The sequence below is a fragment of the Drosophila montana genome, unplaced genomic scaffold, assembly GCF_035044405.1.
Source record: "Drosophila montana isolate Dmon_TW-CO22-7 unplaced genomic scaffold, ASM3504440v1 contig_3833_1, whole genome shotgun sequence".
NCBI lineage: Eukaryota > Metazoa > Arthropoda > Insecta > Diptera > Drosophilidae > Drosophila > Drosophila montana.
In genome coordinates, this window is record NW_026998704.1 from 1868851 (window position 1) to 1893569 (window position 24719).

The 24719-nt window shown below is 38.4% G+C and overlaps 2 protein-coding genes and 2 long non-coding RNA genes across 6 annotated transcripts; 3 read left to right on the top strand and 1 right to left on the bottom strand.

Moving 5' to 3' along the window:
* The first annotated feature begins 6711 nt into the window (after positions 1-6711).
* LOC135437893 (antichymotrypsin-2-like) lies at positions 6712-8198 on the top strand. Its single transcript, XM_064695981.1, has 3 exons — positions 6712-6857; positions 6966-7949; positions 8017-8198. Exons 1-3 carry the CDS (start codon positions 6836-6838, stop codon positions 8133-8135), a joined length of 1125 nt encoding a protein of 374 aa, XP_064552051.1. The 5' UTR covers positions 6712-6835; the 3' UTR covers positions 8136-8198.
* A 4649-nt stretch (positions 8199-12847) lies between these two features.
* On the top strand, positions 12848-14315 carry LOC135437741 (uncharacterized). The gene is made up of 2 exons (XR_010437737.1): positions 12848-13410; positions 13470-14315. It is a non-coding gene; the product is annotated as an uncharacterized LOC135437741 (long non-coding RNA).
* A 2079-nt stretch (positions 14316-16394) lies between these two features.
* On the top strand, positions 16395-17669 carry LOC135437804 (uncharacterized). Of its 3 annotated transcripts, none has more exons than XR_010437752.1 (2): positions 16395-16870; positions 17407-17669. It is a non-coding gene; the product is annotated as an uncharacterized LOC135437804 (long non-coding RNA). The 3 variants fall into 3 exon arrangements; XR_010437751.1 differs by having other exon boundaries at positions 16395-16727; positions 17392-17669; XR_010437750.1 differs by having other exon boundaries at positions 16395-16727.
* Positions 17670-21112: 3443 nt separating this feature from the next.
* Positions 21113-21696, bottom strand: Grx1t (Glutaredoxin 1, testis-specific). The gene has a single exon (XM_064695829.1). The coding sequence runs from the start codon at positions 21558-21560 to the stop codon at positions 21210-21212; it is 351 nt and encodes a 116-aa protein (XP_064551899.1). The 5' UTR covers positions 21561-21696; the 3' UTR covers positions 21113-21209.
* Positions 21697-24719: the final 3023 nt, after the last annotated feature.

Genomic DNA, 24719 nt, shown 5'->3' on the forward strand with positions numbered 1-24719 from the left:
ACTTTCGTTTAGGAGCTATTGCGAATATTTCTGTTCCTCTTTTTTTGCGCTCAAGTTTCCGGTTTTCTGCTTGCCTCGTATTCAAATCAGTTGCAACGCCCAATTAATGTAAGCCACCGCAATGTTGCATACTAATGAGCGCTGGCTGGGAACTGCCACAAGATTTAACAGCAGGCGACGACAATGAACATGAAAATAAAGATGTGCGGAGTGATGTCGGATACGTTTAGGCATGGGCTCATGTCTCATGTCTCTTACTTTGAATTAGTGCTAGCTTACTCCGGCATACCAAATGAACTAGCTTTAACTTAATCAAGTATTTTTTAACAGTTAACAGATTTTCTTGAATGACAAAGCCAAAACTCTAAAATGTTTTGAAACTCAATTGACATTTAAATTTCAGAGTCTTATGTTATTATATAATTAAACAAATTTTTAAACTACATATATTCTTTTAGAAGCTTTCTTCAATTAATATGTAATCAGATTAAATATAATTATTACTTTCCAACTAAATAAAAATAATAGTAATAATACTAAAACAACAAATTTAGATGACAATTAAAAAGTAACCAATTTTAAATTGATTCTTATAATTAAAATTTTAGCCAAAGGCGCAAAGAGAAACAAAGTGGGCATTATAGCCCAAACAAAAAAATATTTACACTCGACCCATTGTTCCAACCGGTACTTTATAATATAGCGTTTGCATATATACCTTTTTGCTCTGCGGTTTGAGTTAGTTTAAGCTTATTTTCGGTAAAGCATTATTAAATTACTTAAACAGCTATGGTGCATGGCTGACATTAATCCTTAACTCCTGATAAATGTTAATTCCCATTAGAACTTTGGGAGTAATTGGTGAATAACTCAAAAGCTTTAAAGTTTGCATGCAAGTTTCCAAGCTAAGCTGTTTTTTTCTTGAAAATCACATTTGCATTTTAATTTTTATAAAATACAATAATAAAACAATAAAAACATCAACTTTTGACACTTTTCAGCCATTTGAAAGGCGGCAAGACAGGGAAAATGATGTCATTAAAGGCACATGCTGATGGCATTTTGAAGGCATATTACGCATACGCCGCGTATAAAGGCGCAACAGCTGTGGCATGCGTAGCATGTGTGTGACAGTATATGTGTATGTGTATTTCCGTTGAGATTTGCCGTTGAACATTTTACGTGCAAATATTTTAAGCCTTTATGGCAACACGAGCTGAGTTGGGGATGGCGAATACAAAGCTGCGCATTATTAGGCGCATATTTGTAGAGCAAGTGAAAGAATACTGTATGTACATAGATACATACATAAAGAAATGTACATATGTACATACATACATATATGAATAAGAATGTCGGTGTCTGTGTGCGGAAATGCCGCAGCACGCAGCACTCGTGAGCGGCACGTGACTGCGTCACAGAAGTGCGTTCCATTTTTTGTGACCTCTTTTGCGAGCATTTATTAAATTTTCTAAGCAACATAATTCACGAAATTTGTTTTAGATGTGGTTGGCATTTAGCCCTGATCTTTGCTGTTCCGGCCTCTATCTGCAGAGTTTTCTTTATGCATTTGCATCTTTAACTTTCATTTAATTGTATCAACTTTTTAGTCAGTCTTTCTTAATTAATTAAAAAACTTTTCAAAGCTGCCCCGAAAAAGCCAGCTCACCTTGAAAACAAATAAAACCGCAGCCCCAAACTCAAACTGGCAGAAATTTGGTCATTTCATGTTTTTACGGTAGGTGTGCACAGTACACTAAGGTTAAGTCATGCCAAAGTCAAATGAAAAGAAAAAGATTTGCGGGGCAATGAGCGGTTAATTTATTGAAAGGCGTGATTGGGTTTAAGAACGTATTCTATCAAATTTAAATTTACAAAACAGAGTTAAGCCAGGTTGTAGTTTGTAACTAATAGTTACGGTGAATTATCCGTATGTATATGAATTTATACAAACTTATTAGACTAAAGGCAAATTGTATCTTCCTTAAATGTTTTTATATTTCAACTTATTCAAAATGATGTACATTTTTTATGCAGATATCACGGCTATTCAAACACTAACAGGTAAATTCCGGATTTGTCAGAGCGAAGCATTTTTCTTTGAATTCAAGCTATCAATTTTCCACCCACAATTATCCACAGACGGATTCTGGCCATTGGTTTGTTCACCAATCAGTTATTCAGTCATAAATATAAAGCTGTTTCGCTATTTTTTCTCAGTCCTTAATCAGTCTTCACAAGCTATTTACCTGATCACAATATTCTTGTATTTTTGGCATAATTTCCCTTTTGTTTATTTCACATCGCAAAACCATATCCCCAATCATTTTTACAGTCATAATTAAACCAACTTTTATTGTACATCTCTCTCTTTGTAGTCTTCTCCATCCATGCCTTCAAATCTATAAAAACCAAAAAAACACGTTGCCTTGACAGATTATATGCTTTACATAGAAAGCTGAAAATATTGCAAGAGTATCTTTGACAGAATGTACCACAAAAGCACAAAGCAAAAAAATGGAATTAGTAATGACACAAATGTATATAAAAATATGTTTTTCTTTGTTTTCTTACCCTGTACCTTTACAAATGGTCATAAAGGCATATTCTAATGGTGGATGAGCAAAAGAGGCATATTAATTCCAAAAATATTTTGCATCACCACTTCTGGAGATCTCAATGGACTTGTTAATATTTATAGGTATTTTATGCAGTTAACTTTCAGCATGTGTTTTTGATTTGAAGTGTCGTCTAGCATCTGGACAAGGAATGGTGTCGCTTAGGAGCTACATGTTTATGTGACATAAATATGGCATTTAAATGTGTCATTAAGTCTTTAGCTCAAAAATGGTGTTAATCAATTATCAATTAATTTTGGCCTAAACATGGGGAAGTATTTTAACAGAAAGTTTTTCTAATCTGTGGATACTTTACCTAATTTTACTTAATTTTTTCGATTTGAAAATGAGATATCGTCAAAACAAGACTAATTCTGCATATTGTGACTATATATTCAAAATTTTAATAGGTCTAGGTCTAAAAACCTCTTCAAATTGTTGGCTACGCTTTGAGAGCTGCGATAATATTTGTTTATAATTGTTCATCTTATAATCCATGAAATGTATAAAATAAGATACTTCTAACAAGTATGCAGGGTACTTTTATTCGAGCCCTTTTCGACCACACCATTCTTGTTGTACTCGTCATTGTCACACATTTGAGGCAGACAAATTGAAGATTTTTTGTGTGCTACCAGCTATTTATTTTTTACTCCGTCAGGCAAATACTTATTACTTAGCAGTTCCTGCACAGGCACAAGCATATCAAAAGCTTCTGTCAGGATTTTGTCCTTTTTGATGTAAAGTTGCTAAGCGGCTGCAAATTTATAATGCCGACAGCATGTGTGTGTTTTTGTTGTTGTTGTTGTTTTTCTTGTTGTTGTCTGCTTGTTTTGTTTTAGCGCTCACTGTGATTGTTGTCAACGCTGCTGTGCTTCCGTATGTGCATGTATGTGTATGTGTGTTCGTCCTGTCGCCATCTGCTTCGCTTTGCTTTGTTCTGTTTAATTTTGTGCTTGCCGTCGTATCCTGCAGCTGTTTGCCCCTCCGTCCCACTGTCCGTTTGTCTCTTCCATGTCATCAACGTGTTTTCATTAATGTTATTATTCCACATTTCTATGTTCACGTCATCTACTATACACAATACCGGTCTCTAATTTGTATGCATAATTTACGGACATGCTGCGATTCCCCAGGATTGGATACTGACTGGGTAGACTCCGTATACATATTCAATATATGCCCTGCCCATATATAACTTTGTGTGTGTGAGTGCATCGTGTGTCCTATGCCTAGTGTTTATTTTTCAGCTCCGTTGTGATTGACAGTTGTTATTGCTTATGCTGTTGTGCAGAGTCTCTTCGAGATTGTTTAACTATTAGTAAGTTGATATAGGCTAGTCAATGGACTAGTGTGTATTAGTTCGCATGTTAACTTTAGTTGAACAGTTTTCTTAAGACCAGTTACAAATTACATTACATCTAGTTGCATGTTTTCCTGCAATAGACACACTTTTTCTTATAGTCAAAAAAAACAATATACACATATTTTTAAATAAGCATATGCACAAACGGATAGAAATATAAAACAATTCAAGTAAATAAAGTTTTCTAGACCACGAATGAATTCAACTGCAGCTCAGTTGCCAAACTTGATAAGGCAAGTTTTGAAGCTGCCTTTGCATAATAGAAATCAAGACTGAGTGTTGCCAAAATTGAAATAGTTTCACACGATTGCCTGCCAAAATGCAATGTAATGCAAAGAGGGAAAAATAACTTGTAAAGTCGCAAGTTGCATATATATATGTATACATACATACACGTGCATATATAAGTATGTATATTTATACCCTTAACAAAATGGATCAAGAGGGTATAATGCTTTAATTCAACTGTATGTCAAAGGCAAGAAATGTCATCTTCAGCCTTATTTATTCTCGAACAGCCGAGTCGATCTGTGCCTCAATTTTAAACATAAGTCTTTCTATTGCACGAAAAGATGGAGCTCTTGCCAAATTATCCCTCCGTATCCATAAAGTTGATTAAAATCCTGTTTTTTTTTATACCTCGAGGCTTATACGAGCCAGAGACACAATTTTCAGTACGCAGGCTCTTTGATCTGATTCACTGATCCTGAATATGTTTTACTTTTTAAATGACTCTCGTTCGCAGCAAATTATAAAAAACTAATTTTGAGAGGTATGGCATTGCGACTTTAACTATACACACTTTTTGTTATCATATTTATATTGGACCTAAACTGTGCAGCAAGCGATGTGCGCTTTTGTGTACATATGTGCGTATAGAAGGAAGCTATAACTATCGCAGCGGCAACTCGACGCTACGTTCAGGGTATCTCCTAATCGAGCACTCCCGACCAGAGTACCTTTCCCGTTTTTTAACTATGCTATTCTTTTGCCAAAGTCAACAATTTTAGCAAAACTTTTAATTAAGGGTCTGTTCAATAAAAGACAAGAGAGAAAAAAAAACTAAAACATTGCGACGCATTGTTGTCGAAGAGAATGAAAAAATAGAAAACTATTTTGCCAACTGCAATCAATCTAAATGTCAAGCTGTCAATAAAATTGTCAAGTTGCAGTTGCAAGGTAGCTAAAATGCAGGTTGCATGGTGAATAGCATAGTATAGAATCTGCAAACACGTTTGCATACCTTTTTCTAGCTGACTGACTTTGGCGTTTGTCTCTGACCCACAAACCGAGGAACATTTTGGGCTGGCCAGTGAGCGCAAGTCGTGTGTAAAACTTATGAGGTCTTTTATCAGCTCCGTGTGGCTGACATTGATTTGATGTGCTACGAGACTCTCTTCACGGTTTAATATGCATAAGTCTGTAACCAACAAGGTTACACTTAAACACAATTTTAGTATTGGAATAGTGCACAAAAGTGAAACGATGCCTTTCGTGGACGCATGTTAGCAAATAAAGAAAAAACAAATGTTATTAAACATTATTCCGCCAACTACACTTATGGTTTAAAACAAATGGATAAATGAATACTGCACTTTTTATGTTTATTTGTGACAGTATTGTTGGGCCTACTCGGGTTGGCACATGCCAATCATTTTACAAGTCATCTCTATACAAGTGTAGCCACAAAGGAAACTCGCGATAACCTTGTCATCTCTCCTACTATTATACTTGCATCCTTGGCACTGCTCTTTGCAGGCGCCGAGAGTCGAACAGCATCGCAGCTAAAGGGAAAAATTCAATCAAATGGTATAACCAAGGATGCTGTTCTGGCAGAGATTAAGAAGCTACCTGACCGCATACAAACCCCGCGAAAAAAGTTGTTAACGATCTTCAAGCTCGATGTTAACTCAAGTTTCCAGATTAAATCCAGTTTTAATGTTATGGCATCAAAGTTTCTGAGAACAGCGATTGGCAAAATCAACTTCAAAAATGCTAAGCTGGCAGCCAAGCAGATAAGTGCTTATAATGAGAGTTTTACACGTCATAAATTTAGGAACACGTTGAATCCCGCTGAGCTCAGCAGTGTGACACAGTCATTCCTTTCCCAAGGGCTCTACTTTAGTAGAACTTTTGCAAAGCCCTTTTACCGATTCAAAGAACGCAAGGAATTCTTTTACGAACCATTTACTAGCGTTTCTGTTGCAACTGATATCAAAGATGATAACTTGCCTTATGGAAAAGTACCTCAGCTAATGTCAAGGTTCATTGAAAATCTCAGCTAAGCCTTGTCATTATTGCCGATTCGACCCATGATAGAGAAGCACGCTAAAAGCATGTGTTGGGGAATTCCATGAAACTTTTTTGTTTACCATCCGATCGGTTTCAAACTCATTTTGCACTTTTCGCAATATCCACCCTTCTTGGATGGAAGTTGTGATGAAAAGGCGGTGTTTCAGTATAATCTCATTTGTGTTTTAAGATAATTCATTTTAGATGTGTTTCTCTTTTCTATAAATCAAACATCCTCAGCTCAAAATTTGTGTCGAAGATTCTTTGGGCCAAGTTTTAAGTTTTGTGCGAACGGAACCTATTTTCAAAGCTCTTCATAAAAACTTAATCCATGCGTGTTTCAGCGATTATAAATTATATTTGTTATACGTTAGGTGTAATAAGTAGTTAGTATAATATTTGTTAACAATAAACCAACACGTGAGATCTGGCTGGAACTTATTTGACGTGTCACGAGTCTCTTCTCACGCTTTAATGCGAATAAATATAGAACTAACCAGGCTTATGTAAAGGAACTATAACCTAGAACGAATTTATAGAGCTATTGCACAGAAGCAAAATGATTTTTCGCCTAGTCACACGTAAGTACCAAGCCAGCTGGACAGGGTAACTGGGTGATGTAGATATATTAATCCATATCGCTTAACTACTGAACTCTAACAATTCCTTTTCCTTTGTTTACTTTTCAGTGACTTTATGCACACTGGGTCTGGCCCAGGCGGATCTTTTTACCAGCCAACTGTTTTCAAGTCTTGCTACCAAGGATAATCGCGATAACCTCGTTATCTCTCCGCCAACAATACGTGCATCCCTCGCTCTGCTCTATGCGGGCGCCGAGGGCGATGCTGCTTTGGAACTAAAGGAAAGGTTGCAACTACGTGGACATACGAAGGACGTTGCCTTGTCGGAATTTAGGCAACAGCCACTTCGCATAGCCACATGGGATGTCAAGCTGTTCACTATCTATAAACTCTATGTGGACGTAAAGTACACCATTAAGCCAAGCTTCCAACATTTGGCTATAACTAACCTGCAAACATTAGCCGAGCACGTGAACTTCAGTCTTGTCAAGCTAATGGCCCACCACATAAGTGTTTTTGTTGAGATTAACACACTCCATAAGCTCAAGGATACGCTAAGTCCAGCTGAGATCAGCAGTGCGACACAGTCGTTCCTAGTTCAAGGGTTCTACTTTAGTGGAAAGTTTGCAAGGCCCTTTCACAGATTTAAGGAACACAAGCCATTCTTCTTTGACCCTTTTCATAGCGTTTCTGTTGCAACCTATATCAAAGATGATAACTTGTTTTATGGAGACATACCTCTGCTAATGTCAAGGGCCATTGAAATACCATATAAGAATTCTAAATTAAGCCTGCTTATTATATTGCCATATGAACGCACCTTTGATCTTAATATGCAGGAGGAAATTCTTAAAAGTATGGACATTCGATTTCTAGACACTCACTTCCAAAGCGTTAATGTGCGCGTTCAGATTCCACGCTTTAAGATCGAGTACGAAACTTATCTGAAAGACGCACTCGGCGGCATAGGCATCAGCAGAATTTTCAATAATAGTGACTTATCTGACCTTAGCAGTACGCCCGACCTGAGAGTAACCAATATAAAACACAGGGGTGTATTTGAATTAAATGATGATTGTGCACGTTGCAATGGTAAGTATTCTTATTATAATATTTGAATATAATGTAGTAAGCTTTATAAACTCATTTTATACTTCAGAGCCCGCAGCTAATAACAGCGACATACGCCAATATTTCATTGCTGATCATCCATTTTTATTCGCTGTCAAAGACCTGACAAAGGTTTATTTAGTTGGTCGTGTGATGAAACCTGTGTAAAGAGTAGTTAAATGTAAGCAACTAAAATATTCTTTAATAAAATATTCAGGCACACTTAAAATACATATCTAAGTTTGAAAACGATCCCATAAATGAGAAATGAAATATAAGTGAGTGTGGAATCATGGTTAACTATAAATGTATTCTATCGAATACTTTAACCTTTCGCTTAGTTACCTTTTGCACATTTCAATAACATTTTATTTTGTTCTTCACTTTTTGCTACACACATTCTCATGTTTGAAAGTATTTCCCTTCAATGCAGTTGACATTTTTATTAAAAGCTTTAAGTCGTAACTGCAAGGCACATACTTACACACACTTACGCTCGCTCTCACACACACACAGATACACACACACACAGACATAAAGTTGCTGCGACAGAGTTTTCCTGCAATGGCAACGGCTGCTGTCAACTTATTGGCTGTGAGGCACACATGCGTGAATGTGGCTATGTGTGTGTATGTGTGTATAAGTGTGTGTATGCTCCATCTGCTGTCTTATGCTACAAAGTAATATTGTCAAATATGAGTTAGTATACGAAATCAGCTTTAAGTTGCCGACATCGCCTGGAAAATCCTTTTGTTTGATGCTCTTAGTCATTGCTAACAATTTTCTTCTCTTTTTTCTCTGCACTAGATTTTTGTCATTGCACACACACACACACACTCACACATACACTGAAAACGACGTTCAGGAAGAGAACTTACAGAGTTGCAATATTTTTTCGTTGTCGTGCTGACTTATGAGCTGAGAAGCAGCAGAAACAGGGGCATCATTTTTATAAGCTGCCAACGGGGAACATTTTTGCAGTGCGTGACATTTTATGAAAACTCACTTGATAAATGATTGAGAAAACGCACACAGGGGAAATGCATACAAATAAAATCCACAATGATATTTTAATGCGTCGACCAAATTGGGTTGGAGTGCGTTCTAAAAGTGTCTACTATGGCGTTGGCTATGATAAATTAATCAAAATGAATGTCACGATTGCCCTTTATCCCAGAATTCAGATATGAATTCAAGAATCAATCATGATGAGTCGACAGTTCTAGAAGGAACTTTATAAATTCAAATTAAATTCGATCCAAGATAGACTCATAGCACAATTTGAAACCTTCTACCTTCTATAAAGCCTTATAAATCGCGGATGTCAATTGCCATTATAATATATCAGGCCGAGACACACTGCGTATGCTTAACATTCATGCGCCACCATTCTGGCCAACTGTTTATCGGTTTGTTTGTTCTCTGTGTGTGCACGTGTGCGTTTATGTCATTCGCAATTTGCAATTGCCGAAATTTTCGCTTTCACGCACATAATTCTCGTGTATAATTCCGTCGAATTTCTGACTGCAATTGCATTTGCATGGGCCCAAGCCGGAGCCTCTGCTTGTGACTATGCCTGTGCCTGCGCATGGCAGCCTACAGATTTCATTACATGCGCTGCAGAGCGTTTAAGGGGGCAGTGGGACAGCGAGGCATCTATTCTTCCATTCCTGCGATTCCTTTTCACCCGCAAGCCCCCACACCGGAATCCCTTGCACATGGCGCTTGTTCATTATGCGCATAAACATTTTGGCATCCGTTGCTGGCTGCGTTGATTTGGCGGCTGCTTTCGCATTGTCTTCGAACTGCCATGTGTTAGATATTTTTGGGTTATGCCTCTGACTCCCCACCCATTTGGTTGTTTCTGTTGTTACCCGCATTTGTGTATTTGCCGGATGTGGCATGCCTGCCAGTTGCCATCGCCTGATAATGACGGCCATGGCGAGATTTTAATTTAAGTTTCAAAGTGCAATTGGAATGCTGCATTTAAATCAGTTTGAATTCAGTTTAATGACAAAATATAAATGATGCAACATAAATGTCTTATACAATGTTTTCTTCTACTACGCTTGTAAATTGTTTGTCATTCTTCAAAATAAAAATAATGTTAATTAAATTTAAAAAATTTTAAAAGAAAATAACATTTGAATTAAACATTTTTTGGTATAGCTCATAAATTAGTTTCCCTGGCCCGCTTCAAATTACTAACATGCAATTGGGCAAACAATTCATTTGCATGCTCTGAAAATTGTAAAGATTAAACATAATAACAACATAAACTGAATGACATTATAATAAAATGTTGTTACACTCCCACTGTGGCTGACAGCATAATCACAAAATAATTTGCATAAAATTATACATGAATTTGCATGACCAAGCACGCGGCTATGATTGACCGCATGCAAAAACAAATTATGCAGGCGGATAAAAAGTAGAACAATAATATTGAAATTTAAAAATCAAGAATATTCAATTGGCATATATATATTTTCTTCAGCAGCATTGAGGAACAAATAGCTCATATTAATAAGTATTTTTTTAAGCCTTTCGACATATATTCGAGAAGTATTTAAACAAAATCTTAATTAGCCGATCAAATGTTCGAATGTGTGTGCCACTGTGCCACAATAGTTTGATGCTCTAAATGATATAAATTCGCAAGCAAAACAAAGAGTTAATTCAATGTCTCTCTGCCGGTCTGTAGTTCATTCAGATTTGGGATAAAAAACCAAATATATATTAACGAACGCATTTCAGACCTACGTACAGGGCATCTACAAGTCAGGCAATCTCGACAGAAGCACTCTTACTTATTTCAAATTAAGCTGTAATACTCTTTATATTCATACAGTACGAATCGTTGTAAAATTATTCCATATATTTTCAGTTGTCTCCACGAGGACGAGACAGTAAAAATTGTCAACCATTTGGCACGCATCAAACGTGTCAAAGTGACAATTCTTTATTTGCATATAGCTGACATCCTGCTCCTAGGAATTCGTGGCTGTGATGAATGACAACAAAAATAAAAACAAAAACAACAACATCAACAGTAACAACACTTGCTCCTGGTCACATTTGCGTGCCGCGACGTGAGTCGCATGCTGAGCAGAATAAGCGAGACAAATATTTGGAGCGGGTGTGACTGTGTGGAGAATGTTGAAAAAGTGTCGCCATTGCCACAGGTATAAATGTTCGGCATTTATCAACGCCGCTTACAGTTTTTCCGTTTTTTGAATGAAGCTATCAAGTTGTGAATTTTGTTTATTTATCAACAGATTAGCGAACTGTTTCAGACCTGATTCCTTAACACACAATCTACCAGTTCGTTATTTTTCCCTCCCGACCCCCTCTCTGCCTCTTTCAGTTTCTTTCTGTCGTCTCTTTTCTCAGTTTTCCTCCTCTGGCTTGACTTGGTTTAATGGTACATGAAATCGCAATAAACATGGCGCAGAGCGCAAACCTTTGCGCTCTGTAGTAAAGTATAACTTACCCCCAGAGCGCACATAAGTCAAAATTTCACTGCGTCGATGGGTGTGGGGTCTCCGGGTGTCCGGGGGTCCGGGTGTATTCGGAGGCTTACTGCCTGTAACTGCCACGCATTAAGTGTAGGCGTTAAAGTTGCACAGTTGCTCAGCCATTCTGTCCCTTGGGTCTGTTTTGTACAGTGCCCAGTCTCGAACTGTGAAATATGTTGCATACATTTCTGTCCAGACGGGCGACACATTTGCGGTTTATTGTAGGCGTGGCGCGTGCCAAACATGGCACACACCCCCACCCACACACACATACACAAACGCACACACAACCATTGTTACGCCATTTGCTTGCCCCTCACGTACGCAGTCGCCGCTGCACAGATCGAGGGCGGCGGAACTGCCCAGTCCCAGGCTCTCAGCGTATACTTCATAATTCATTTTCTTTCTCTTTTTCATTATATTCATTTTCACATTTTCCTCTTTCACTTCCTTTTGGTATGTGTGTGTTTGTCCAGTTGTAGTGTCGTTGACAAATTGTTTTAAATTGCATTTTCATAACATCTCATTTGGGGGTAAAATATTTATTCAAGAAGCTTAAATCAAATAAACTCCATAATCGCCGAAAATATAGTTACTAGAAGCACAATAGCTTTCTTCTTTTTCTTTAATATAATTTATATATTTTCTTTTAATTTTATATAGAACCTTATCCATTTCAAAGAGGGTTAAAAGAGACGATAAGCTGCTGAGAGTTTAGTCGCTAACCAGTTGGGGGCTGATTAGGCAACCCGAGCTTCCAAAATTCGCTCGGATGTAGGTGTTTAAGCTTAGAGTGCCCGAGTGGGTTATACGCTGATCCAAGCACTGAGCACAGAGACAGTTACAAACATTCTACCTCCTTTCTATACAATCACACATTATATTGCATAAACACCTGCACACTCGCACAAACGCTGGTTGGTTGTGCTTTTTCTTTTCTTTCTCCTAACATGCATTTTATTGTGCGATCATTATAAAATTCAGTGGATAAATACGACAACCAAATGGGTGTAAGTATCAAAGCATTAGGCTATCTACAAAAACGAATTTTGTACAATTTTGATGACGGTATCCAAAAAAGTTAAATAATTTAGATCTGTGTAAATGAAACGAGAGTCAATATACCAAATTTATTGCCTCTAGCTCTTATAGACTCTCAGACCAACGCATTCATACATAATGATAGACGGACGGACAAACAGACAGGCATGGCTTTACGCATACTTTATGCATACTTTATAGTGTTGGAGATATCTGTGAAATACATATTGTGTAAATAAATAATATATATAATATGTATATTCTAAAATGATGTATATATTTCTAGTATTTTCTCTACGAAAACAACGAAAACTTTTGTCGATAACTGTTAACAGTGCTATCCATACAATATAACAGGACGGCATAAGCCTAATTAATTTCTTTGGATTGCCGCATTGATGTTGCCTCGAAAGAGACGCAATGTGATTGTCGAACACTTCCACTTAACACTAAGAGCTCGTCCTGCAGGCTTTGCATGTTAACATTGACAACAAAACTATTTTGGTGAAGAGCAATCAAACATCAGGCAAATGATGGGAATGGCGACGGCCATTGCCAAATATCCGCCGCTCAAACATCAATGAAATTCCAATAGGGCAATCGTTATTTGATGGCAAAACCAACCGTTACAATTCATCAAACAACAAATGGATATTACTTCATCGAAAACAATATTAAATACTTGAACGTAAAACATGGACGTACCACAATGGCCGGCAGCGTCAGGCACAGGATCAGGCCCAGACATTGACACTGACGCAGACACTGGCACAGAGGCAGTGGCAGGCCCATGCCCATGGCCATGCCCGTTGCCCGGCGTTGAAACGACCTCAAAGTGTGTCCACATGGAAGCGACTGACTGCTGCGAGCCTGAAACAAAAGTAAATTGCAATAAAAGTTTGTAATTGACAAACGGACAACAAACAAAACTCCACTCCAGTTACCAGTTGCCAGTTGCCAGTTGCTGGACATTGGTTGTTGGATGTTGGATATGGATGTCGTTTGGTCTGACTGGCGGCGTTCCATGTTTTCGGCGACTAAACAACTGGCGCGCAAATCAACAAAAACCGATTTTCAGAAACAGGAAGCCAGCAGCAGCTACATTGCCGTTGACAGACATGCAGCCCAACGCCCTTTTGAGGCAGCCCCCACTGTCCCCACACCCCCTAGCTCGTTCCCTAAATGTGCCCGCATATTGACTTTGTGCGAGGGGCACAAACGATTTCGGATTTAAGAAATAAAAGTTTTGTGCCTCAGCGAGCAAATCTGCAGCCACAATGGCAAACAGCTAACCAGACTACACACACACACACACACACACACACACTCACACGCACACCAAAAACAACAACAACAACAATGGGCTAGAGCAAACAAAAGACGCGTCTGTGGTTGGCCCCGCCTGGGTGGATGTGGCCAACTGGGGATGCGGCTGTCGAACGGCAAAATGTCGGCGGTTACTACTTTGACTTGTTTACCCCGCCTGAATCAGAATCAGAAACTGAACAGAACTGCTGCTGGGCACAGAATTGGTAACGGCCACGGGTCTGGGACTGGGTCAGAAGCAGGGCTCATTGGTTTCGGGCATCGTCTGTAAATAGACTCCACTCCACTCGATTTGCGATATACAAGCAAGAAGCGCCATGACGAACGACAAGTGCAATCGCTTGACACTGTTGGCGACAAGCTGCTTCCGGTTTCCGGGTGTGAAAACTATGAATGCAAAAGTCAAACCAGAACATTTTTCAAATTCTACACACGTTTAATAAATTCTATAGTTGATGAACAGTTTCACATACATATGGTATACCTATCTCAACCTATGACCAAATAGTTGAGCGCACATAAAATGTATCATTCCCACACCTGAGGTCAAATCAGCCATCAAGATAGGTAGCTCATAGCCTCCGGCCTTTGACCATTGTATTTGCTTGTGCCGCACATAAATGTTAATTGTTTAATTTGCATGGCCATCGTACAGATCCGTGGTCTGAGAAATTAATGAATTTGTGATTAGCAGCCACGGAAACATGTTGTGTGAGTAGGAATTTGCATGGCTGGCAAAACTCATTTCAATTTGCGGCCTGGGGCAACCCGCTGCGTGTTGATGTGAGTCGCTTTAAGTCGGTGGCAAGAAATGGCCAGCGGAAACTTGACTCAAAAATTAACAATTTTCATACAGTCGCAACGAGTCTAGAGCTTTCGGCCTGGCTTAACAAACGATTCGCTAATTTGACAAACCCACATGAGGTCCTTTGCTTTACAAATACTATTCACGAATACGTGAACACAGCTCGTGTACTACTCGAATGAGCAGCCCTTGAACGGACGGGACGCGCACTTAACGTGCGCCACAGGAGGCTGTCGTAATTGCGAGTCCAGCCCAGACGTTGAATGCCCCAGAACAAAATCGTCCACACAATCAAATCGAAATGAAATTGACCATTAATGGCTACGTTTCGGTATGTGTTCGTGTGTGAGACTCAGTTTGGGGTTGGCTATTTACGACGACATATGTACATGCAACTGTCAACGTATTGAATAACCTGGTGAATACCACGATTTCTCTGCCGCTTTGCCACTGACAGCTATTGTGCATGATGTTGACATATGAACGGAGGTCAATTGACACCCAACCGGAAAGCTATTTAGCTTATGTGTATTAAATGTTAGAAGTACACATCTAAACAAATTTTACTCTTAACTGGATCTCTACATTTTAAGTACTCTTTTAGCAGAAAGCTCTAAAAACATGAATATTTTATACTCTCAGCTCAAGTTTTTAAGCAAGGCGTGTAAACTAAGTAAACTCAGCAGGTCTTCGGTATGTGTAATTATTTTGCGAGCCTTCCGGTTCTATCATCATCAGAATTTGCTGTCGACTTCATGTTTTCAAATTATTATGATTTTTTAAAATAAATAAATCTAACTAGAAGTGCCTATAACATTACCATATCTCTACTCTAGTCAGGGACTCGGCTCCGAATGCCCGTGGCTTAAAACTTATCTATTCTTTCAATGACATTGTTTGAAATTCTTTTTTGAAAACAATGTTTTAGCATAACTCAGAAATAAAGACTGTAAACCAATTGACGTTAAGTTGGCTGTGCATTTTGCTGCATTTGGCAAACTCATTAAAAACTTTTTAGGATGAACAAAAAATACAAAAAATTAACAGAAAGAATTAAGAGTATCCAACTAGCAGATACCACTCCACATTTGAACTTCCTTCAATAAACACAGACACAAAAGCACTAAACAGGAGGAGATATCCCAAAAGTGAAATATTTTTAAACTTAAACCAGAATAGCAGGGGAATAGGTAAAATATTCAAGAGACTATACCAATATATATATTTTTTTTTTTGCCTATAATCTCCGGGATTCGCTCTAAGAATCGATATTTATTGACTGAGGTATTTCCCATGAATTTGAAATATGCTTTAATTGAACATATACATACGCTGTGTATTATAAACGAATAGACAGAGAGACTCGGCCAGATTGACTTGACTGATTTAAAATATTTAAGTTTCATTGACGCTGGGATGCCTCTTTCAGCATTCTGCTGAGTACAGGGTATAAAAACAGCTAACAGCGACATGTCATACACACTCCCCAGTTCACCCACCTGCATATTTGGCCAACACTTTGGCCGCGATGCTGGCAAACTTGTTTTGCACATAACTCAAACGTTTTGTCGCTCTCTGCTCCGATAATTTCCTTTTTTCCGCTTTTTGTTTAAATAATTATTTTTCTGGATGGCGGAAAATTTCTCGGTGCTCATTTTTCACGGTTCAGAAATGCATAAACTTTACCATGGGGCGGGAACAAGCATCATTTTTATAGCGCATTTAATTAATTAGTCATAAAGTTTTGTTCTTCCTCAGAAAGTTGGTAGCTCGCCTTCGCGCGGCGCTTTCATCAACTTCTTGGGGAGGCACAAGTCATTATCCCTTTCTGTGTTCAGCTTCTGCTTATTATCCTGCGTCAACGACAGCTCATCATCATGCGCTCGATTATGCCAGAACCCTGATCCCAGCACGGACAGCTTCAGGCTCCCTCTACTCTGAACCAAACACAGTCCCGGGACTACTCGGGTCACGAGCGATAGAAGAAACCAACCCAAGCCACATAACTTTTAGATATTCGCCGTTTGCGTAAAATATTCATGTGCATTGCTAAGTGGCCCGCGAAAGGTAACTCCACGTGGACCTGGAACGGAATTTGGCTGGCTCCCCGGCGATTATATTGCCGCTTTGTGGCTGAAATATTCATAAAATGCTTAATTAATTGATTAATGGCCTCAAAGTCAAAAGTTTTGCCAAAAAGCTATCGCAAGGTATCAAATTACTCATAAACGTCTCCCCCTCCTGCGTGGGAGGTGGATAAGATATATATTACTTAACTTGTGGTACGCCTGGGAAATGGCCAACAAAATTTTGGTTAGTTTTAGCAAGCGCAGCAATTGTGCATTTTGTTTGTGGCCACAAAATTATAGCCAAAGTTATGCTAGTTACAAATTATGGATGTTCAATTCGGTAAACGAGCTTCTAATCTAGTGAATCGCGCTTCATGTATTTTAAAACGTTTCGTTGTAGCGGCAAATGCGAAATTAAATTAAATTAAAGAGATGACAGCAGATTTTGAATAATAAGTATTATAGTTGAATTTTAAGAAAAATCAGCCCTAATCCATCTTTTCCAAGTTACCAACCGTCGTCTTTCGGAGCAATCTGTGAGCCAAAGGGAATGCCCGTCAGCCCGGCAGAAATGTGTTAAAATTCTGCACAACGACACTTGCACGTAACATGTCATGCTAACATATAATTATATTATTGTTGTTTTCTTTGTTTTACACCAGACTCTCCATTTCCAGCCAATGGACTTCAATTGGTAACCCGACACGAGCAGCGAGGCCTCGCCCGGTCCGCCCCTGTGGTCATATAACAAAGATCGCTGCGTTGATAAACTTGAACGCCCCGGGGGCACGGCCACATGGACGCACTGCAGCACACAACGGCAAGAATAATAATAATAATAACAATAATAACAACAACAATAGAGAAACGCACGTGTTAACAAGGATGCGATAAAAAAAATAAAGCGTTGTGAGGAAATAAACGCTAGAATGACAGGAAATATGTGTGCGTGACATTGTAACTTGCCCGGACTGTTGGGCTGTTGGTCCTTGTTGCACCCTCCATTTCAGGTTCTTTTTCTCTTATTGTGGTTGTTGCCGTTCGCCACACGAAAGCAACAGGAAACACTATACCTGGGCCGCAACATAGCTAGTATGTATAAATGCCTGGTTAAGTTAGAAAAAATTAGCCAAGCTTCGCCTGGACATGAATAGCTCGTGTAGGTTTCAAGATGGGCGGGAATTCCGCATGACATGTGTCTGGCATTCGACATGACATGCAATGCTCAGCGAAATTATATATGTGAATATATAATATGGTATAAAAACGAAAATTTAATTTTTAAAATGTATCTTTATTGATTCTTTTTTTATCAGCATATAATTTTAATATGAATACTCTCGCCAGTCCATCTCACTCGCCCTCTCTTATGTTCAATTGTTTTGTATGCATACATAACCAAGCTTTACTAACTAAGCTGAAGACGCCTTCGGTACTCAAACTTTAAGCACTTTAAGAACACAATGTTGTAGTATACATAGTTCCCTTGTTTTCTGTGTTTTGTCTGACTTATCAAGCGTAAAAACTCGTTATAGCTATACATATTTTCGTACTTGCTACCAGCACGCAGCATTTACAACTGCAATGGAAATTTTTTACGATCCAACGCTTGGCCATAATTTTATTTTTGATATTTCTTTTTTTTCTGCATTTTTTCTTATTGCTTGGAGCTTTGTTCAGCGGCCCAAGCGTTTTGCTTGTGCATACATTCTTCCAGCTGCTGACTGTAGCTCTTAATACTTAAGAAAGGCATTTTACATTTTGATTGGGACATTATATCTATGTATCTGTCTGACAATCTGCCTCACTTCAATTAGCAGCGCAATGAAGTTTTGATGCAACTTTGTCGCTCGGCTTTATGGTCATGCTAATGGCCAATCCTTTCCAGTTGGCTGCCAAACATTTCATGGTCATTTTTATGGCCAGTATCATTAGGAAGGAGTGTGTGCATATACCCTGCATATGCATGCAGTTGATGATGTGATGTCTATTAATTTGCTGAACTTGAAGAACAACTAGAAAATATTGGATACCATTTTTCTAAACTTTTGCTATGTGAGTGCATATTAGGAGAACGATCTTTCTATAGGGTATAACGTTGTCTATATTAGTAGAATTTCGGGCTCTTAAAAAGTTTGTTTGCCAAACAATGTGATTACAAATTATGATTTATGCTGGCGTTAAAACTGGACTCATTCACTCATTGCCCAAACCACGCCCACTATTAACATCGCGTTTACTCCATTCCAAACAACCCTAAGTATTTATTAGTCGATTTTCCTTCGCTTGGATGAATTGCGGTTTTAATAAAACGACGCATTGCTTTTGTTCTCTGGAATTTTTTTAATACAAGTTTCTCAGTTGGGCAAACTAGCGAACGGCCAGTGGCAGTTAGAGTTGAGGTTGGAAATTGAAGCCAGCCAGACATTGGCTAGACCATATATCATATATGTAGCCTTCATTGTGCGCAGTGCAGCGGCAACTCTGGCAACCGCCTTTTGATAGACGATTTATTAAGCGTTTATTATTAGTTTTTGCCTTTGGTGGCTTTTCGGCCATTTTTGATTACAAATTCCAACGCTGGCGTTACACGCCCTTATACTCTGTGTTTTTAAAGTGGTTAGAGAAAGGGTATAAATAAATAATCTAAAAGAAAACAGCTGCTTACATAAAAATTATATAATGCTAAACGTATATGAAGACATATATATTTGTAGTTAAACATCGAACTAAAAAATAACACACTTAATATAAAAGAAACACTACACTAGTTAAGTATATTCACAGGGTATCTTCTGGTGAGCACTTTTAATAAGCCTTATAACTTTGTTTCAAAATAATATAATATAACTTGTAGCAAAATATGAGAAGAGTTTTAACACTTTTCATATACATTAATTTGAAGAAATGCAATTTATATGCAACTTCGGCTCATTTATTCATCTAAAGACAGAAAGTAATTGCAAGCTCACGCTCGGTATCTGCATCTTTGCGCTGTAATAAAAATTTTAATTGAAGCAAACTGTAAAATGGCGAGCGGCTTTATTTATGCAACACAAAAGCCGTGCAACAATGATGCATCAGTGGCAACAAGAAAGGCGCAGCGCTGTCTTTATCTGCTCAATATGCAGAGCTTAAGTTGTTGCTTCCTGGGAATGGGGCTGAGAGATTCTGATTGTAAGCATCTGCAAAACAATTAACTCAGGGGAAGGTAAATATGGTGGTTGCTGCTCACCTGCGTACGCAGGAAGCACAGCATTTTTGTGCATGTTAAATGTAGCCAGACTGTTGTTGTTATCCTGCAAAGGACCTGCGCTCGTCTGTCTGCCGGCAAACAATGAAGCCCAACATCTTTGTGTCACAGTTGCGCCTTTAAAACATAAGCTCAGCACATTTGCATGTGACACATCGGCGGCAGCAGCTCAGGGTCAACGGCAGGCGGTCAGGGCCTGGCTTACAGTCCAGACTGACATTAAACTTGCATGAGGGCATTAAGAAATCCATTTAAAGGCAGCACATCATATCACGCGTGCATTGCATTGTCTCGACTGCACCCAAGTTTTTTTTCCGCCCGACGGGTCGATTGTCTAGACCGTCCTGGAAGTCAAATGCCATTTGTTTGAGCAAACTTTTAAATCGCTGTGCTAACCAAATAATTGATTGAATTTCCGCTGGCAAATTGCAGTAATTTGTTGACATTTTGTAAATTGTTTTCAAATTGCTTGCACAATGTCAAATTTAGTTTACTGTCACATTAAATTGTTCGCGTTTGTGTAGTTGCAGGTGTAGCATAAAAATAAATATGTATATTTTACACATTACAATATGCACACGTGTCGTATGCGTAATTTGGCTTATCGATTTGCCCTGTCAACGTGGCGTTGTTTTTAAGTTGTCCTTCACAACTTTTGATTGCGAGTTTTTAAAAATTTAAAACGGGAATAAAAAATGTCCTTAGTTTGAAATTTTTACATTTGATATTTGGATTGGACTTTAGAAACACGATATTTTGTGTAAATATTATGAAACAAATAGGGATGCGTAAAGTGATAGCAGGAAAAAAGTGAATATGTAGTGAATATTCGAAAAGTTAGCGAAAAAGAATAAAATATATCAGATTTGTATTATTTCGTCTTGCGTTCAGTCGTTTTGTCATTACAATTTTGAAGATGGTACTTGGAATATGAATTCTTGTAAATCTGCCGCAGATAAGTTTAGAAAAGCGATTTGGAGCAAATAAAAAAAAAAAAACAATTATTTTCACAGCTTAAGTCACATTATTCTGATTGAATATTTTAAACCACTTTCACTTTTGGCCTTTTGAGTTTACAGAAAAGGGTATTTCCTTTCCATAGCCTAACAAGCCAGCTTTAAATATAGTCATTATTTATGCAATATGTTTTTATTACCCCATCAAACGCAAATCAAACATAAAGTTAACTGCAGCTTCAACCCCAAAGTAAATCTCCCCAAGTTCATGTCACTGGAAGTATCTCTGCAGAATGCCCTGTTCGTAGAGGCGCTTCACATCGGTGCCACCTCCCACAAATTTACCATTAATAAAACAACGCGGCACTGTCCGAGCTCCGGTTAGCTCGCCAAGCACCGCCTGGATCTCATCAGCATCGCTACGCAGGTCCAGCTCAATCACGGTCATCTCTACATTCAGCTTGCGGAACTGCTCCTTGGCCATGCTGCAGTAGGGACAATAGGTCTTGCTAAAGACCACGACTTTGCTGTTGGCAATCGTTTGGCGTACGAACTGCGCCTGCGGACTGTCCATGTTGACATACATCATCGGTTTTTGCATAGAACTCACTACAGTTCCCATTTATCAAATGTGATATTAAGGACTGGTAGATGGGTTCAAATATGGAAAACTAATTTTTTAGAGTTGAGAAATGTTGAATTTTGAATCGAAATTTCTAAGAATTTCTTAACATATTGCAGATGAATTGTTTTCACAGCTCTGCTTGCTATGATTTAAAATCTTCATAAAGTTCCTTAACATCTGTAAATAAAAGAAACTTCAAAGTTACAATTGCAACATTTTTAATCCCGTCATTATCAAATCAATATATTATTAACAAATGGGAAACTATACCAATATTTCTAGAAACGATTAATTTTTTTTTCTAGAAGAAATAAAATGATCTAAATCTGGGTACATTGGATATGTACAATACATAATGTATAAATCATGTACGATCATCAACATCAATCGACCCAGACTCGTTTTCAGATTAATACAATATGAAGACTATTTAAATCTTTAATAGTTCCGTATGTCAATATTCTAGTGCTCAGCAGACTTTCCTCTCCCTATTTAAAAATACTCATCTTCTGTCTACTTTGCAGGCCATCAGGGAACGTTATGAGCCTCCCGTTTACCAAATGACTTTTGACACTTTCACTTCACTCAAAGCACAGACACAGCACAAACATATCATCAACACCACCTTAAAACATGTAAGAATGTCTAGATTACTCAACTAGGAGATACCCTGTACCCAGCAGTATGGAGCTGGCTCCTTATTAGAGCAACTAAGAATCAATATTTATCGATTTCGGGAAAAGTTAAAATTTCGATATGGTGTACAGAATCATATCTTCCAAATTTAAAGTCTCTAGCTCGTATAGTCTCCACAACCATAAAACATATAATTTTTGAGGTGGAAGACGCCCTTCTACCAATTGTATACACTTGCAGCACCTACCCATTGTCGACGGGTACAGGATATAACTAACCACAAAACTAACAGCACTCAGGCAACAGCTAACCCGACAAACTGGTGAGTTATAAAGCGACACTTTCTAATGAAGTGGGCGTTTACTTATTTATGCACAGTCTGAACCCCAACTAATGGCTAAAACATCAAAGCGCATTTAGTAATGTTAGAGCCAAGCGAAATCTTCAATGGCCAGGCCTTTAAATATTAAATAGCCCCGAGGCAAAGTCATTTGAAGTGCACACGGAAAATAATGCATTGAGTAGGAGGGTGGGGCCTGATGGGGTTCGGCTGGAAACTTGCTGCAGACATATGGTAGAAAATCCTTTTCATTAACGTGACGCTTGTTGCTGACTTCCTGTCCCGTGTCCGTCGCCTGCCGTGTCCTGGTGCCCGCTGCAGACGCTGCCAAGTTCCGTGTAACAATGTAATTTATTGTGCGCACCTTTGTTTTCAGTCAACACGCTCTCAACGCTGGGTAATAAAACAATTTCTCAGCTTATATGCAACCTTGTTGTCTACATAAGTTGCTGTCCCCCTTTTCGCCCCTCAACCCAAACGCAGATCCTCGGTGTGCAACAATTTTGCACTGTAAATGGATTATCCTTGGGTAGTCGCTTGGTTGCTCATCCACTTTGGAACCAGCCCTGACCAGGTGGGCCAAGTCATTATGGCTTCTTGTCTGGTTTTATGGCCATCTTCTAAGCAACTCAACTCTTGCGTACTCACATATGCAAATGTCTTGGCCAAGTAATTAAAACCAAACGCATGCTAAAACCGCATTTATCGCATGCGATAAAAACGTGTCTCTGTCTTTCTCTCATTTCCCTTGCGATTGCGCAAGCTCTTTGGCAAAACAATCCGCGTTCAGAGCACGGTTGGAACTCTCTCTATGCTCTCTATTTTTCTCTCGCTATCTCTATCTCTCTTGCTTTTCCTTTGCTCAGAAACAGCTGTTTTGCCGGAAATTCTAAGTTGTGACCTTTAATTGTTTTGGGAAATTTACTTACAATCATTTTAAATTGTTCGCGGTTTTTCCCAAGGATTAGTACTTAATTTGATTAGGCCCATTCAACTGATGGGCGGCGGATGGCGGATGGCGGGCGACGGGCGGCGTATTTTTATTGTCGCATTGTTGATTTTGTTGATTTTTCAGTTCGTTGGATGGTGCCATTAAAATTTCATTGTGCCATTTTTGGCTTCAATTCAGGACGATAACTATTATTTGGCCAATTAAACTTAAAACGGCGTTGGAGTAAAATTGTTGGCACTTTGAATGCTGCCATAAAGCCAATTTGCATAATAGATAGTTAAAAAGATTATATGATTTACTGGGTTGGAAAATATTTTATTAGTTATTGGTTAGCCACAAATGGGACTGCAAAGATTTAAACGTTTGAAATAAAGTGATGATTAATTTATTTTTGGTAGTATTGATAGAATTGTAAATTATCTGATTTTTCTTTTCTCTTCAACACATTCAATCTCGCATGGATTTATCAGAAGTTATACTATAAATGTTGTCTTTTAAATATATTTTTAAGATTCTCTTTATATTTCTTACCCATTTTCAATGGACTCAATTAATCAATACCGAATTGAAACATTTCAAAAATGCGTTCGCATGGAATTTAATGAAAATATTCCAATTCGTACTTCACTTTAATAGAAAAACTTCTCATGTTGTATATAGGCACACACTCTAAAAATTCCATATACTCTTCCCCTAATCATAGATTGATTAGATAAATTCGACATTTAATTAGATGGATAAGCAATCGAACACCACCTTTCTGCCCAGCCCAACTGAGTTGGAATTGTATATATACATTACTTGTCAGCTGTGCGAGCCCCCCACAGTCAATTGCCCATTGCGCATTGAACTAATGAGAAGTAGTTAAGTCCGGTTTTAACGAGCAAAGCTTCAGTTAAACTACCTTCGGATCAAACTATTTATTTACTTGGCATTGCTGGCTAAACAATAGCTTTGTGTTACCTAACGGCTAATCGACAACAATTTGTCTAAAGTAGGTACAATTGAGGCTAACACAGTCTGCCAAATTAATATCCAATCATTAAGTCAACAATGCAAACTTCAAAGGAGGGCAACTAACGCAATTTCTGTCGCAGCACTGACCTATAATAAGTGAGTCGATGTTCCCGTCCATGTTCAAGTATTGCAAATTCCAGAGGAGCACGCACTGAGCAGCCGCGACTACAGCAAAAGGGTTGGCATTGCATGCCAGTAAACGCAACTGGCA